Genomic DNA, 14,290 nt, shown 5'->3' with positions numbered 1-14,290 from the left:
GCCAAAGTCTTAGTTAATACGCATAATATCCTATATTAAACCCCCGTGGTTGTCAGAAGGACATCCTCTTCAACTCTCATTTTGATCTTGAATAAAATTCAAGTTACATCATTCACATAAATACACTTCACAGTCATGAATTCAATGGGAAATGACGTGTTTCTTTATGTCCCTCAGTCTCATTTCAGGTAGAAGAAATACTGTGAAAATGACTTCTGAAAATTAAGCACGTATTACATCTCGCCATTTTGAGACAATGTGAGGTCTGTGTTCACGGCACTTATTGGACTATGTTTTGAAATGCAAATATCGGATATTTACTTGGTGGATTGAAATTAATAAATAACATTCTAGCGATAACTGATTTCTGCTTTTCACCAGTGATTCTGTCCTGTATTAATTTGTACTATGCGTGTCTGTGCCTTTCCGTGTGAGCGAGTATGGTTTTATGCCACTTTTAACCAATAATCCAGCAACATCACTGCGGGGGACATCAGAAATGGACTCCACACTCTGTAACCATGTGGGAACTCGGACCCGGGTCTCCGGCGCTTAATGAGTGGTTAAGTCTGTACGAGCAAGTCGATGGGTCTGTAAGAGTGAGTCGGTGTGATTGTTGTGTGTGAGTCTGTATGTGTCAGAGTGAGTCAGTATGCCTGTCCGAGTGAGTCGGCGTGTCTGCCAATGTGAGTCTGTTAAAATGAGTTGGTACATCATCTAGATGACGGTGGGCGATCTAGGGGCGCGGTGGGCGATCTAGGGGCGCGGTGGGCGATCTGGCTAAAGCGCCAGGCTAGTGATCCAACTAGGTTGACGTGTCGGGATCGAGCCCACCGGGTGTAAAATCCTTGGAGTCATCTTTGTGTGCAGACTCCTTCTGTGTTGTCAAAACCCTTAGTGTGCAGTACACAACCCTGTCCACTTAAAAGAACCCACGAATCCGTTGGTGTATGACCAGAAGGTGGCCACATGAATACGTGTATACACCTAGTTGAGGGTACAGCAACGTGCAGTAGCCTTGGAGAAAGTAGCTGTGAATTGGGTACCTCGTTAGGACGAGAGAGCCACAGTAAACTCGGTGCACCTAGTGGCAGCAAGAGGTGTATACTCCCCAGGGAGTTGAGATTGATACTACCATGTGAAGCTCAGACGGACATCCAATGATCGAGGGAAACAAACACCAGCGCCTTGAGCAAGCAATAGTTCCATGGATATGTGCACTATATAAACATCCAATAAAGATTAAAAAAACCCACAAAAATGATGATGCACAGCACCTTGGGTATTTTTAAAGCTTCCTTTCCACATGCCTATCTGTTAATTTCATACGTCCTTGGATGCGTTGTCAAATTCCATGAATATTATTACGTTTTCATCGTGCTGTTTATTTGCTTCCGCCTTCAGCCTGAGTGACAAAGTTTGATGTAATGCAAGATTGCCCTGATGGCAAGGGAGGTACAAGGGCACATTCTTACACACACAGGGAGGGAGAGAGGAGGTAGGGGTAGAGGGATAGAGAGGATGCACACACACAGAGAGAGAGAGAAAGAGAGAGAGAGAGTCTGTAATAGTAGTATCAAGTGTACGTATGCTAATATATGTCTATTGTTTGTTACGTTTGTTGTTTAACGCAATATCCTAGCTATAGGATACTATGACATGTGTCAACCAAGTCAGATCATCTGAACCCGACCATCCGATTACTTGCCCCTTATCACAAGCATGAGTTACTGAAGACCAATTCTAGTCCGGATCTTCACGGATACATACAAGAGGATCTCTAAAATGCAAATGCACATCAGATCAGATCAGAAATGTTATATATTACTCGATTGGCTGTTAATATCTGAGTCCCACACGCGTTTGGTTCAATACTAGAAGCACCATACAGAAAAACACACCAAGTCACAGACAAACACCCGAGAGAGAGAGTGAGAGAGAGAGAAAGAAAGAGGGGAGAGAGGAGGGAGAATGGGAAAGGGAAGCACACACACACACACACACACACACACACACACACACACACATGTAGCTGTCAGTGTACTTTCGCACACCTCGTTTTCTTGTCATATGTATGTGTCCTGACATGTGGACGCATGCCCAGTGACTTACAATGACGTCACAAACACCACATCAACCTGTCCGCACAGGTTCAACAATAGGTCACACCCTGCCTATCTCCATACGACATCCTGACCAGCCCTCCACGCCATGAGATATAGTAAACAACAATATACACGACTCTCATGGGTTACCGTTCTGTCACGAAAGTCAGAGGTCGAATAATAAAACTAGAGTACCACAATGACCTTGACCTTCTCATTACACGGGAATGACGTTATACTTAAAGTAATGTGTACATTGGTGGTCCAGATACTGATGCTTGATTGATGGGAAGACAAGCTGCTGCTTCCCACAACATATGCTGTGGTATTTATATACAGGAGCAGATCGCCAAATAACATAGAACGTCAGACGGGTTAAGGATTGTGACATGTTGGCTTGTGTAATCGCTTCGTCATATTCTGTCTTTAACAGGTGCGGGCAAGCATGCTGACCTTACAACCTTGTTTGTGTGCGTTTTGTGTCGGCAGCTGCGCCAGTGTCACTGTATGTAGTTGTACATCGTAAAGCAGGTTTACTATTTCATTGCCTACATTTCTGTTCGCCTACGTCTCCAATCGCCAACAAAAAACAAAGCTAACCAATAACAATGCACCCTTACTCTTATAATGAAACCGCCTGACCAGGGCTACAGTGATTTTGATTGACAGTTCTTTATTTATTTAGATGTAAAGTATTGGCATTCTTTTGTCGTGGTTATTTTTATAAATTGCCTAAATGTCAAAATATAAGCTACTTTTGTCAAGTCTATATTTCCAAGAGGTACATGATTTGTAGTATTTTTTGTATTTCACTTTTAATCTGCTGAATGTTTTGCTTAACTTCTTTTCTGTTCACAGTGTAAATATTCCTCTTCACTATTCGGCAGGCAGTGTTTAGAGGGTGGTTATTTTCCCCTTTAAACCAAGTAATATAGTTTCTAATGTTAATTCAATTTGTCCTTCGCCCAATATCCGGTGCCATGAGGACAGTTCGTCCCCTTTACATAACTACACTCAAACAGTAGCTGCCATACAAACTCTCGAGCCTGTTTACAATATGTGCATAATGGTGATTCTCTAATTCCAACCATGAGTAAATATTAAGTATTCGTTGTTAAAGTATTATGAGTAATCTTGTATTGGAAATATTTTAAATTTTCACTCTGTGTACATCTACTGGGCATTAAATGTATATATCCTAATCATTTAGGGAAATTGTCTTCCTAATGTGTCTTCCCAGTAAGACATTAAATATCATTTAACAGCAATAAATGAAAGAATTTTATACCCTTCAAATAGAAGCCCAGTTTCAGATCAAAAGGGAGCGCTTGTTTATCATTGCGTAATCTGTGGTCAACAGATCATAAGTGTTGTTTTAAGAATGTAGGGGAATAGAGAACTACCCAAGCATTGCTAACCTCTGTGTTCATCCCGCTTCCAGTGTCAAGCAAAACCACCATTTTACCAAGAAGCTGCGTTGTTGTCGCTGATTGTTGTGGCCATACCGGCGCTGAACTTTCCAACCCTAGCCCGTACAGACACAAGACTGTATCAGGTTCTTGAAAGGCATTACACATTTGGAAGAACATTTGACAAGAGAGCACTTTAACCAGAAGGCTATCCCACCGATTAATGATTAAACGAAACCCAAAGCTTGGCAGGGTCTCGACATTGTACGAGCGCATCGCATTGGCGCGCGGAATACTGCCACGGCAGGTCACATTCGGTTAGAGTTTTGTTGATTGCAATCCTCAAACAACGCGGCGCTTTCAAATGAACTGGCAATACAGAGGTTGACGACAAGACGTCAGCGAGAAACGATGTCAGATCTACAAGTAAATGGCCGATGGGCGTTCAGAAAAGGACATTTAATTACCGAATCTTTACAACACAATATTCCAGCTATATATCGTCTGTCTGTAAATAATAGAATCTGAACCAAACAATCCAATGATCAACATCATAAGTATCGTTCATTGTAGCTGTGGTGTCAACATATATCAACCAAGTCAGCCATCCTGACCATCCCAACCTGTTAGTCACTTGGTTACGGAAGATCCAATTCTAAACCGGAACCGCAACTGGAATAGTGATAGTATTTTCCAAAATGTAATAGACTGTTTTAAATGTCTTACAAACAGTATTTAATGTATACTGAAGCACAGTTTGTTTCTCTGAAGTATTAATTCGATAGCCGTACAAAGTCTTCTGATGAATAAATATAAAACCATAGCGTAGACAATCTGGGGATATATATATACATGCTTATCAGAAAATCAATAGCAAAATACAGAGAACAGATGTTCGTTGAATTTCATGAGTAAGTGAGCTTAGTTTTACGCCGCACTCAGCAATATTCCAGCCTTATGGCGGCGGTCTGTAAATAATCGAGTCTAGACCAGGCACTCCTGTGATAAACAGCATGAGCATTGATCTGCGAAATTAGAACCGATGATATGTGTCAACCAAGTCAGCGAGTGTGACCACCAGATCCCGTTCTTCGCCTTTTAAGGCAAGCATGGGTTGCTGAAGGTCTATTCTACCCACGGACCTTGAATTTCATAACGTAGTTACAATTGAAATCTGTGAATTTGTGCCGGTGCTGGTGCTGGTAGCTTGTCTTATAACTGAACATGAGATGTTCCCCCAGTTGCTTGAAGTTTTATGCTGCAGGAGACAACATTATAGAAAACGATCTAGTAGTTCAGTGGCTGGTAGAAAGTACAATGACGATCTGTCGCTGACTCACATATTTATACTGAAAAGTGTTCACTGGTCATCGAGGGGTACATCGACCCATGGGCCCTGTTGGACTCGTGAACAGCGCATTTATATCACCGAACACCCAAATGTTAATTTTGAATTGTTTGAATCAGGGTACAAATGTTTTTGTGGCGTTCGCTAGACATATATAAAATTACAAAAGCTGTTTTTTCTACAATGCGCAATTAAACGACCCTTTCATACAGTGACAGATATAACTTTTAAGTATACAGTGTTTGGAGCGAAATGGTGGACTGACTGTCTGTTTACCTATTCTTAACGATTTAACAAAGCATTGTCTACGTGTGTGCCAATTTTCATAAATTTATATCAGTTATTAAATCAAGACGTGGAATCAAAACTTGTCTCATTTATTTTTCTTTTTTCGCTCGATACTATATATATACCTAGTATCTATCATTTGACTCGTGACTCATTACACGTTAATGACGTTATACTCATAGTGGCCTATACATGGGTGACAGATATTTATGGGAAGATGTGTCCATTCCTCCAAAAACTTCTTCTATGGTATTTATTCATAGGAGCAGGTCTTTCCTCTAACATGAAACGTCACACGGATTAAAGATCACGACATGTTGAATTGTGCAAGCGCTTCATCAAGTCTTCTGTCCTCAACAGGCTCGAGCCTGCAGACTGACATCATAACCTTGTTTGTAAGTGTTCACATATTACTTGGGCAATTTAGCTTCCCACGGCCCATCCACAGTGTTGTATTCAGAAGCAATAAATATTTCCGTATCAAAACATCTTTTTTCAGTGTCAAGGGATCTTTTTAACGTTAATTATCATTTAATTATAGCATTTGTATAAGAAATAGAAGTGTTACATAAATTGTGATAAATGGTAAGTGGTAGCGTAATCGGGCAGCTGAGATTGTGAGTGACTGTATCCTCACAGGGTTATTGTGAATGTATTGTCCTTCTATTGGGGTAAACAGGTCTCAAAACTTTCATTGTAAAGATTAACACAAAACGTAACATTAACCACAGATTAAACGTTATTTCTATTTATGGCCAGATTATGTAAATCCGGCTAAGGTCCATGCAGCCCCCATTACCCCTGGTCTGGTAATCTACCTTCAGTAGTTAACAGTCTGTAGCCAGTTTTAAGACTGCATTGTCTTTTGTTGTTAAAAATTTTTGATGTACATACTAGTTTTATATTCATAACTGTTATATTCTAATTGCTTTTACTGTCCTTGGTTGATAGGCTGTTTATAATTAACACTCTGTTTGCCACTTTTTAGACAGCATTGGCTTTAGTAGTTAAAATATTCTACTTTTACATAACAGTTTCATATTCATAACGTTAAATTTCTAGTTGTTTTTACTGCCCTTCGCTGACAGGCTTTTATTATTTAGATGTATTTATGGTGAATTTAAAACTGGTTTTAGTCACGATGTGGCTGAAATATTGTCGTTGTAACTGTAAATCTGAACTCTCGCACCCACTCACTCACAGTGTTCGTGAACCTGCCTCCTGAGAGGGTATGTAAGTTCCAAAACATTTCGAAGTCAAATTTTATCTTCCACGTTTTTAGTTGTAGTATCATTGTCATTTTCATTCGTGGCTAAACTTGCATACAGTCGCCAGCAGCTGAAGGGATGGAGTAAATCCAGCTAGGGACCATGCAGTTAGCAGAAGCACTATAAGTCCCCATGACTTCTAGTATGGTGATCTACCTTCAGTTGTTGGTGATCTATAGCTCGTATTTTATATTGTTTTGTCCAAATAGTGCTACTAGTTTTAACTTTCCACTCTAGTTTTATTTGTAACTGTTATATTCTAGTACTTTTACTGTCCCTTGGTGACAAATTTTTATAATATACTCTTCCAAATAAGTATGGGATCATAAACATTCGATTTGGACAGGACGTGTAAACGTTAACAAACGTTTCACGAGCAGACATCTTATAAACGCACTGCCATTTCCGTCTATTATCACCCCTAAACATAACGCAGTAGCCCTATTTTGACGTTTTTTTCAAGAGGGTCGAGAAATGACTTAGAACATTTGTTAGTGTTTACGTCTTGTCGTTTGTTTTAAAATGAAAATCGCATACATGCAAATTACATGCCATGCACCAATCATCTTTCAAAAGCGACTACATTCCAAATAATTATGGTTGTAAGGAAGTGCAAATGGTGATGCACTCTCAAAACATTCAATAATATCATATCAACATCGACTGACTCCGATAAATCTCGTAAACATTTATAATCGTAAATAAAAAAGTGAAGATCCCTTTCCTTTTTTAAGAGTATATATACAAGTTTCATTTCAATATTAGACATGTTCTCGTCAAGATATGGCTGAAACATTGCCGACCGTTAAATATTAAGTCACACTCACTCACTCGTAAACTTGCCATATTTCAATTCTGTGAACATCATGCCATTGACGGACATAGATACTAGCATTGTGTTGTCATGTAGGCACCAGTATCACCATTACATGGCCAGCCTATGGATTACATGTTTGGTTTTGTTATAAATGTACATTAAAACGCCGTTGTGTCGAATTTAGGTCTGTCGAAGTAAAAGCTCTTTGTGTAATACATATTAGTCATCAGTTTCAGGTTGTGTCGGATTTTTGGTAACTTGCAGCATGGATGAATGTCCTTATGTTTCAACAGAAACACAGTGGCGTCTGAAGGCATAATGTATGTTGTTATAATATGCGTCTAGGAAGCTCAAGTCTTCATACTTGAGGCTGTCAAACATTTGAGTTAAGGTCTATCCATAATGGTCTCCGTGACCAACGAAATGAACACATTTTCTTTTGAAGGCAGTTATATAATACCGATTTTAAACACAGGCTTAATGGTGTTGTCTTCACTGGATGGCCGACCTAGTGTATGTAGGTTTCGTGGTCGTGTTGTGTATACATATTCACTTTCCAAAAAAGGAACCAAAATGGTAAACAAACAGTATGTTGGTTATCTGAATACCGCTCCGGAATACAAATAAATTATAGATATACCAGTCGTGAGGGGAAAAGCATACTTTTAACAAACAAACACTAATTTTCGGGAAATTTAACAATCAATAACTGTAAAGATTGCTGCTTTTAACATTAGAACCATTAGTGTCAGAAAATATTTAATAGTAAGTTCAATTTCGTTTTACTATTTCAAGACAAATCTGCTCGACATTACACTGAAAGAATGAATAGATTCTAATGATTAATGAATATCTATTGTAGATCCATTAGAGTGGTCGTATAGTATAGATTTTGTGTCATATCCGTTAGTAGAGAAGTGTGTTTTATGTCTTATGCCAGAGTAATTGACATGGAAACAGTGAACCAATCGTGACAACAGCCACAAGAACAATATGGATGTGAAAATATAAAGGTAGAAATCTTATTTTAAAACGATGTAGCAATGGCGACTAGAGCTATAGTCATAATTTTGTGGTCTAGACTGGAATGTAAACACTGTTCGGGTTAAGACCTCGTACACGAAGGTCATAAAGCATCAGATATTTTAAAGGGTATTTCCGTCAGATACCGCGAGCAATCATCGTCCATCGCTCTGACTATTACTGATGACAGGACAGACAGTGTCACATGTGGGTTAAAAAAAGCAACATATAGTTGTCACAGTTTTTGATTGAGTTGGCGGTGGTAGGTGTAGGAGTTTTATGCCGCTTTTAGCAATATTCCAACAGAATCCGGATTTAGACACCAGAAACGGGCTTCATTCACTTGATCCATGTGGGGAATTGTCGGACCTTCGCAGCGAGGAGCGAACGCTCTTGCCACAAGGCTAGCCACCGCTCCGGTCCTAAGACATACCAATACATTAACATGCCGGTATGTCGATGTTTCGTTAGTCGAAGTAAATGCTAGTGTTTTTTCAGACAGTGTCGAGACTTTTATAACTGTCAGTGTGTACGTATACCTTCCATTGTATTTTATTTTTCATTTTAATACAATGGCGTTTAATTGTATATGCTATGCTATGCTATGCTATGCTATGCTATGCTATGCTATGCTATGCTATGCTATGCTATGCTATGCTATGCTATGCTATGCTATGCTATGCTATGCGAAATGTATTGTGAAAATGTCACCCGTGGTTTAAAGTACTGGATTATTGTTTATTGTTGCTACAATGCCACTGGTCACTGCCAGGGATCAGATGTGATTGTGCAAGAGATCAATTGAAAATGTTTCCAAAAGGAAGACTTTTGCATGTAACTGCGACATTCTCTTACCAAGTGCCAGCGAATGTATTAGCATTATTTTGTGGAAATCAGCTGGTAGCTGCAGATGTTGTTGAGACAAGGAAAGACAAGTTGTATGTTACGTAGCAGGACGATGTCATGCATAGACCGTTCAGATAAACGTGGAAACCCTACTTCAAACTCCTTGAAGAAAAGAAATCGTGAGACTTCAGAGGGTTGCTGGATACTTCCAGTTTGCCTATTTCCTGGATTAAAGGGTACAGTTTATTTGGGGGAGCTATTGTGGTGTTCATTTGAAAGCATTGTTTGTGAATTCAAGAAACGAACCATTCAGATTGGTGGTAGATACTTGTGAAACTGATGTCGAGGTGACCTGTTGCAAAATTATGCAGAATGCTTCAATGATCTTTTTTGACATTTTTTCACGAAAGTGAAATGTTTTACTGAATGAAAGGTAGCTCTTTATTCTAGTCCTCGCATATTTGCCAAACATTTTATCTTTGCCTACAGGTATAGGAAGCTCTATGGTTCAACACAGCAGTTGTAATTCGAGATTATCCAATCGGATTTTCCGATTATCTCAGTTATGTGATGGATTCACGCGTAATTCTTCAGCGTGTAGATCTGAACTTCTGTTTCAGTTTGGAAGTTAACAACAAAGAATAGGCAAACATATGGTGGGAGTTGAGGCAATAACACTTGTCGGGGACACACACAAGATACACGTTCTGGACTAAGTGCTGTCAAACTTGAATATTTTATGAAAGCTGAGTGGCCTAGATCGCTGACGATCAGGTGATTGAATTTGGTCGCATGGATTCGAATCCTGGATGGGACTCTACCCGAAAAGAATCTCTACTGTACTGAGAAAGTGTAATCCCAAGTATAATACGTCATGATAACCTTTAGTCATCCTTTTAGTAATGGTTTGACTTAAGAGACGTTTACTCCGTTAGTTCTACATTGTGTGTGTTGTTTTGTCCAATCACGTGTCTCATGTGTCCCACAATTTTGTCTTATTTGTGTACAACGAGGCAGTACAGCTGACATACTAACCTGTGTTTCCTACTTTGAAGCAAAAGTGTATTTCAGCGTTACATGACTGGTTTGATTTAGCTCTGAGTAAAGTACTGAAAACTACAATGAGCATAGAGGGACGACTAATTGTGGTTTGGTATAACTATAGTTCTTATTTGGGTGGCATTTAGAAGTTGAGGTGTACAAATACGACAAACTGTTATGGATAAAGAACTTGTTATCCATAACAATTTGTCCTATTTATAACTATAGTTCTTATTTGGGTGGCATTTAGAAGTTGAGGTGTACAAATACGACAAACTGTTATGGATAAAGAAGTTGTTATCCATAACAATTTGTCCTATTTATAACTATAGTTCTTATTTGGGTGGCATTTAGAAGTTGAGGTGTACAAATACGACAAACTGTTATGGATAAAGAAGTTGTTATCCATAACAATTTGTCCTATTTATAACTATAGTTCTTATTTGGGTGGCATTTAGAAGTTGAGGTGTACAAATACGACAAACTGTTATGGATAAAGAAGTTGTTATCCATAACAATTTGTCCTATTTATAACTATAGTTCTTATTTGGGTGGCATTTAGAAGTTGAGGTGTACAAATACGACAAACTGTTATGGATAAAGAAGTTGTTATCCATAACAATTTGTCCTATTTATAACTATAGTTCTTATTTGGGTGGCATTTAGAAGTTGAGGTGTACAAATACGACAAACTGTTATGGATAAAGAAGTTGTTATCCATAACAATTTGTCCTATTTATAACTATAGTTCTTATTTGGGTGGCATTTAGAAGTTGAGGTGTACAAATACGACAAACTGTTATGGATAAAGAAGTTGTTATCCATAACAATTTGTCCTATTTATAACTATAGTTCTTATTTGGGTGGCATTTAGAAGTTCAGGTGTACAAATACGACAAACTGTTATGGATAAAGAAGTTGTTATCCATAACAATTTGTCCTATTTATAACTATAGTTCTTATTTGGGTGGCATTTAGAAGTTCAGGTGTACAAATACGACAAACTGTTATGGATAAAGAAGTTGTTATCCATAACAATTTGTCCTATTTATAACTATAGTTCTTATTTGGGTGGCATTTAGAAGTTGAGGTGTACAAATGCGACAAACTGTTATGGATAAAGAAGTTGTTATCCATAACAATTTGTCCTATTTATAACTATAGTTCTTGTTTGAGTGACATTTAGAAGTTGAGGTGTACAAATACGACAAACTGTTATGGATAAAGAAGTTGTTATCCATAACAATTTGTCCTATTTATAACTATAGTTCTTGTTTGGGTGGCATTTAGAAGTTGAGGTGTACAAATACGACAAACTGTTATGGATAAAGAAGTTGTTATCCATAACAATTTGTCCTATTTATAACTATAGTTCTTATTTGGGTGGCATTTAGAAGTTGAGGTGTACAAATGCGACAAACTGTTATGGATAAAGAAGTTGTTATCCATAACAATTTGTCCTATTTATAACTATAGTTCTTATTTGGGTGGCATTTAGAAGTTGAGGTGTACAAATACGACAAACTGTTATGGATAAAGAAGTTGTTATCCATAACAATTTGTCCTATTTATAACTATAGTTCTTGTTTGAGTAACATTTAGAAGTTGAGGTGTACAAATACGACAAACTGTTATGGATAAAGAAGTTGTTATCCATAACAATTTGTCCTATTTATAACTATAGTTCTTATTTGGGTGGCATTTAGAAGTTGAGGTGTACAAATACGACAAACTGTTATGGATAAAGAAGTTGTTATCCATAACAATTTGTCCTATTTATAACTATAGTTCTTGTTTGAGTGACATTTAGAAGTTGAGGTGTACAAATACGACAAACTGTTATGGATAAAGAAGTTGTTATCCATAACAATTTGTCCTATTTATAACTATAGTTCTTGTTTGGGTGGCATTTAGAAGTTGAGGTGTACAAATACGACAAACTGTTATGGATAAAGAAGTTGTTATCCATAACAATTTGTCCTATTTATAACTATAGTTCTTGTTTGAGTGACATTTAGAAGTTCAGGTGTACAAATACGACAAACTGTTATGGATAAAGAAGTTGTTATCCATAACAATTTGTCCTATTTATAACTATAGTTCTTGTTTGGGTGGCATTTAGAAGTTCAGGTGTACAAATACGACAAACTGTTATGGATAAAGAAGTTGTTATCCATAACAATTTGTCCTATTTATAACTATAGTTCTTGTTTGGGTGGCATTTAGAAGTTGAGGTGTACAAATACGACAAACTGTTATGGATAAAGAAGTTGTTATCCATAACAATTTGTCCTATTTATAACTATAGTTCTTGTTTGGGTGGCATTTAGAAGTTCAGGTGTACAAATACGACAAACTGTTATGGATAAAGAAGTTGTTATCCATAACAATTTGTCCTATTTATAACTATAGTTCTTGTTTGGGTGGCATTTAGAAGTTGAGGTGTACAAATACGACAAACTGTTATGGATAAAGAAGTTGTTATCCATAACAATTTGTCCTATTTATAACTATAGTTCTTGTTTGGGTGGCATTTAGAAGTTCAGGTGTACAAATACGACAAACTGTTATGGATAAAGAAGTTGTTATCCATAACAATTTGTCCTATTTATAACTATAGTTCTTGTTTGGGTGGCATTTAGAAGTTGAGGTGTACAAATACGACAAACTGTTATGGATAAAGAAGTTGTTATCCATAACAATTTGTCCTATTTATAACTATAGTTCTTGTTTGGGTGGCATTTAGAAGTTCAGGTGTACAAATACGACAAACTGTTATGGATAAAGAAGTATTCCATAACAATTTGTCCTGTTTATAACCATAGCTCGTTTTACGCATTTTGACAGAAATATAAAGCAACTAGCAACTAACCGGTATGACCTTCTTCCAAATCAGATATTTGACGGAAAGCTATAGTATTTCCAATACTGATACATTTGCAGGCTTGTAAGTGATCACATATATTAAATCCAACCGCCCTACAATACAAGACTCTTTAACATTTTTAAAGCAAAATCAACCTCACCAAATAATAATGCTTAGAGATTTTATATCATTCGGTAATTGCAAACATACTTATAAAATCACAGGTCCACAACGAAACAAATACCATCAAATCAAAGTGCTTCGAAGTTTCATACCTTTCAAGAGATGATTTCAACTGCAAACGTATCATAATACCAGATTAATCAAGTCATTGGTTTACAACAAAGCTAACACCACGAAATCAAATTAAAGTCATAAGTGTGATCACATTTATTAAATACCTGCATTAAAACTGTAAAAAATCAAATAGTTGTTTTCCTAATACAAAACAAGTCACAAATACACAAAAGGTCCTCTGCAAAACTACCACCACAAACTCAAAGTGCTACGAGTGTTCACGCACCTGTCTTAAAACTGTAAAAAAAAATCAAATATTTCTTTTCCAAATAACCGTATGCATGTTTCCAGTTTTAGCACAGCTGCTGCAGCACTCGAAGCATTTTGATGTCGTGGTGCTACAAGTGTTCAAGTACATGTATTGAACCTTTTAAACAATCAGCTACTTCCTTTCTAAAAGGAAAGCCGTCACATTGCTTTGCAAACCAAATCACACAGCACCTGTATCAAAACTTTAGATATAAATTAAGGGTGTCTTTTCTAATCACAAACAAATCACAAATATACAAAGGTATAAGCACAACACAGAACAAAGGATCTCCTACCTATGATGAATGCACACGAGTACAGCCAGGGAGCGGCGGACCCCATAGCAGCGCCCACGGTGTGAATATCCCAAGTGTTCGTGACTGCTCCAGGAAGGACAATGAATCACAGGGGTATGATGGGACATTAAAGCTAACCAAGGTGGTTTGTAAATAGTTGAGACGGTGGATAAGAGGAGGGACGACAACACTACCCATCAGGCTGTGACAGATGTCGCTCACGCATGTCAGTCTCACCCTCTTGCCTTTATGTCCCGGCTCTTGTTTGTCATCTGGACAGGTGAACCGGGGTGAGCTCTGTGATGACTGGGGCAGGTCTGTGTGTGCTTGAAATTAACTGCCTTTTTAAAGCACGAAGGATAGCGGTGAGGGATGTTTTTCGATGTGAATGCATGATGAGCATGATGTGAGGAGCATGCTGTACAAGTGCACTCATC

At 37.8% G+C, this 14,290-nt stretch overlaps 1 protein-coding gene across 2 annotated transcripts in view; it reads right to left on the bottom strand.

The window, feature by feature from the left end:
* LOC137291802 (uncharacterized) overlaps positions 1-13,950 on the bottom strand; it is a 50,722-nt gene extending 36,772 nt beyond the window's left edge. The window contains exon 1 of one of the 2 annotated variants that reach the window (XM_067823345.1): positions 13,854-13,950. In XM_067823345.1, the coding sequence (XP_067679446.1) occupies positions 13,854-13,899 (46 nt within the window). In that variant the 5' untranslated portion in view covers positions 13,900-13,950. The remainder of the gene's footprint in view (positions 1-13,853) is intronic. The other variant, XM_067823336.1, reaches the window with a different exon arrangement.
* Between the last annotated feature and the right edge of the window lie 340 nt (positions 13,951-14,290).

This window comes from Haliotis asinina, chromosome 1 (genome assembly GCF_037392515.1).
Source record: "Haliotis asinina isolate JCU_RB_2024 chromosome 1, JCU_Hal_asi_v2, whole genome shotgun sequence".
Classification (NCBI taxonomy): domain Eukaryota; kingdom Metazoa; phylum Mollusca; class Gastropoda; order Lepetellida; family Haliotidae; genus Haliotis; species Haliotis asinina.
This window is presented reverse-complemented; position numbering and strand designations above follow the sequence as displayed.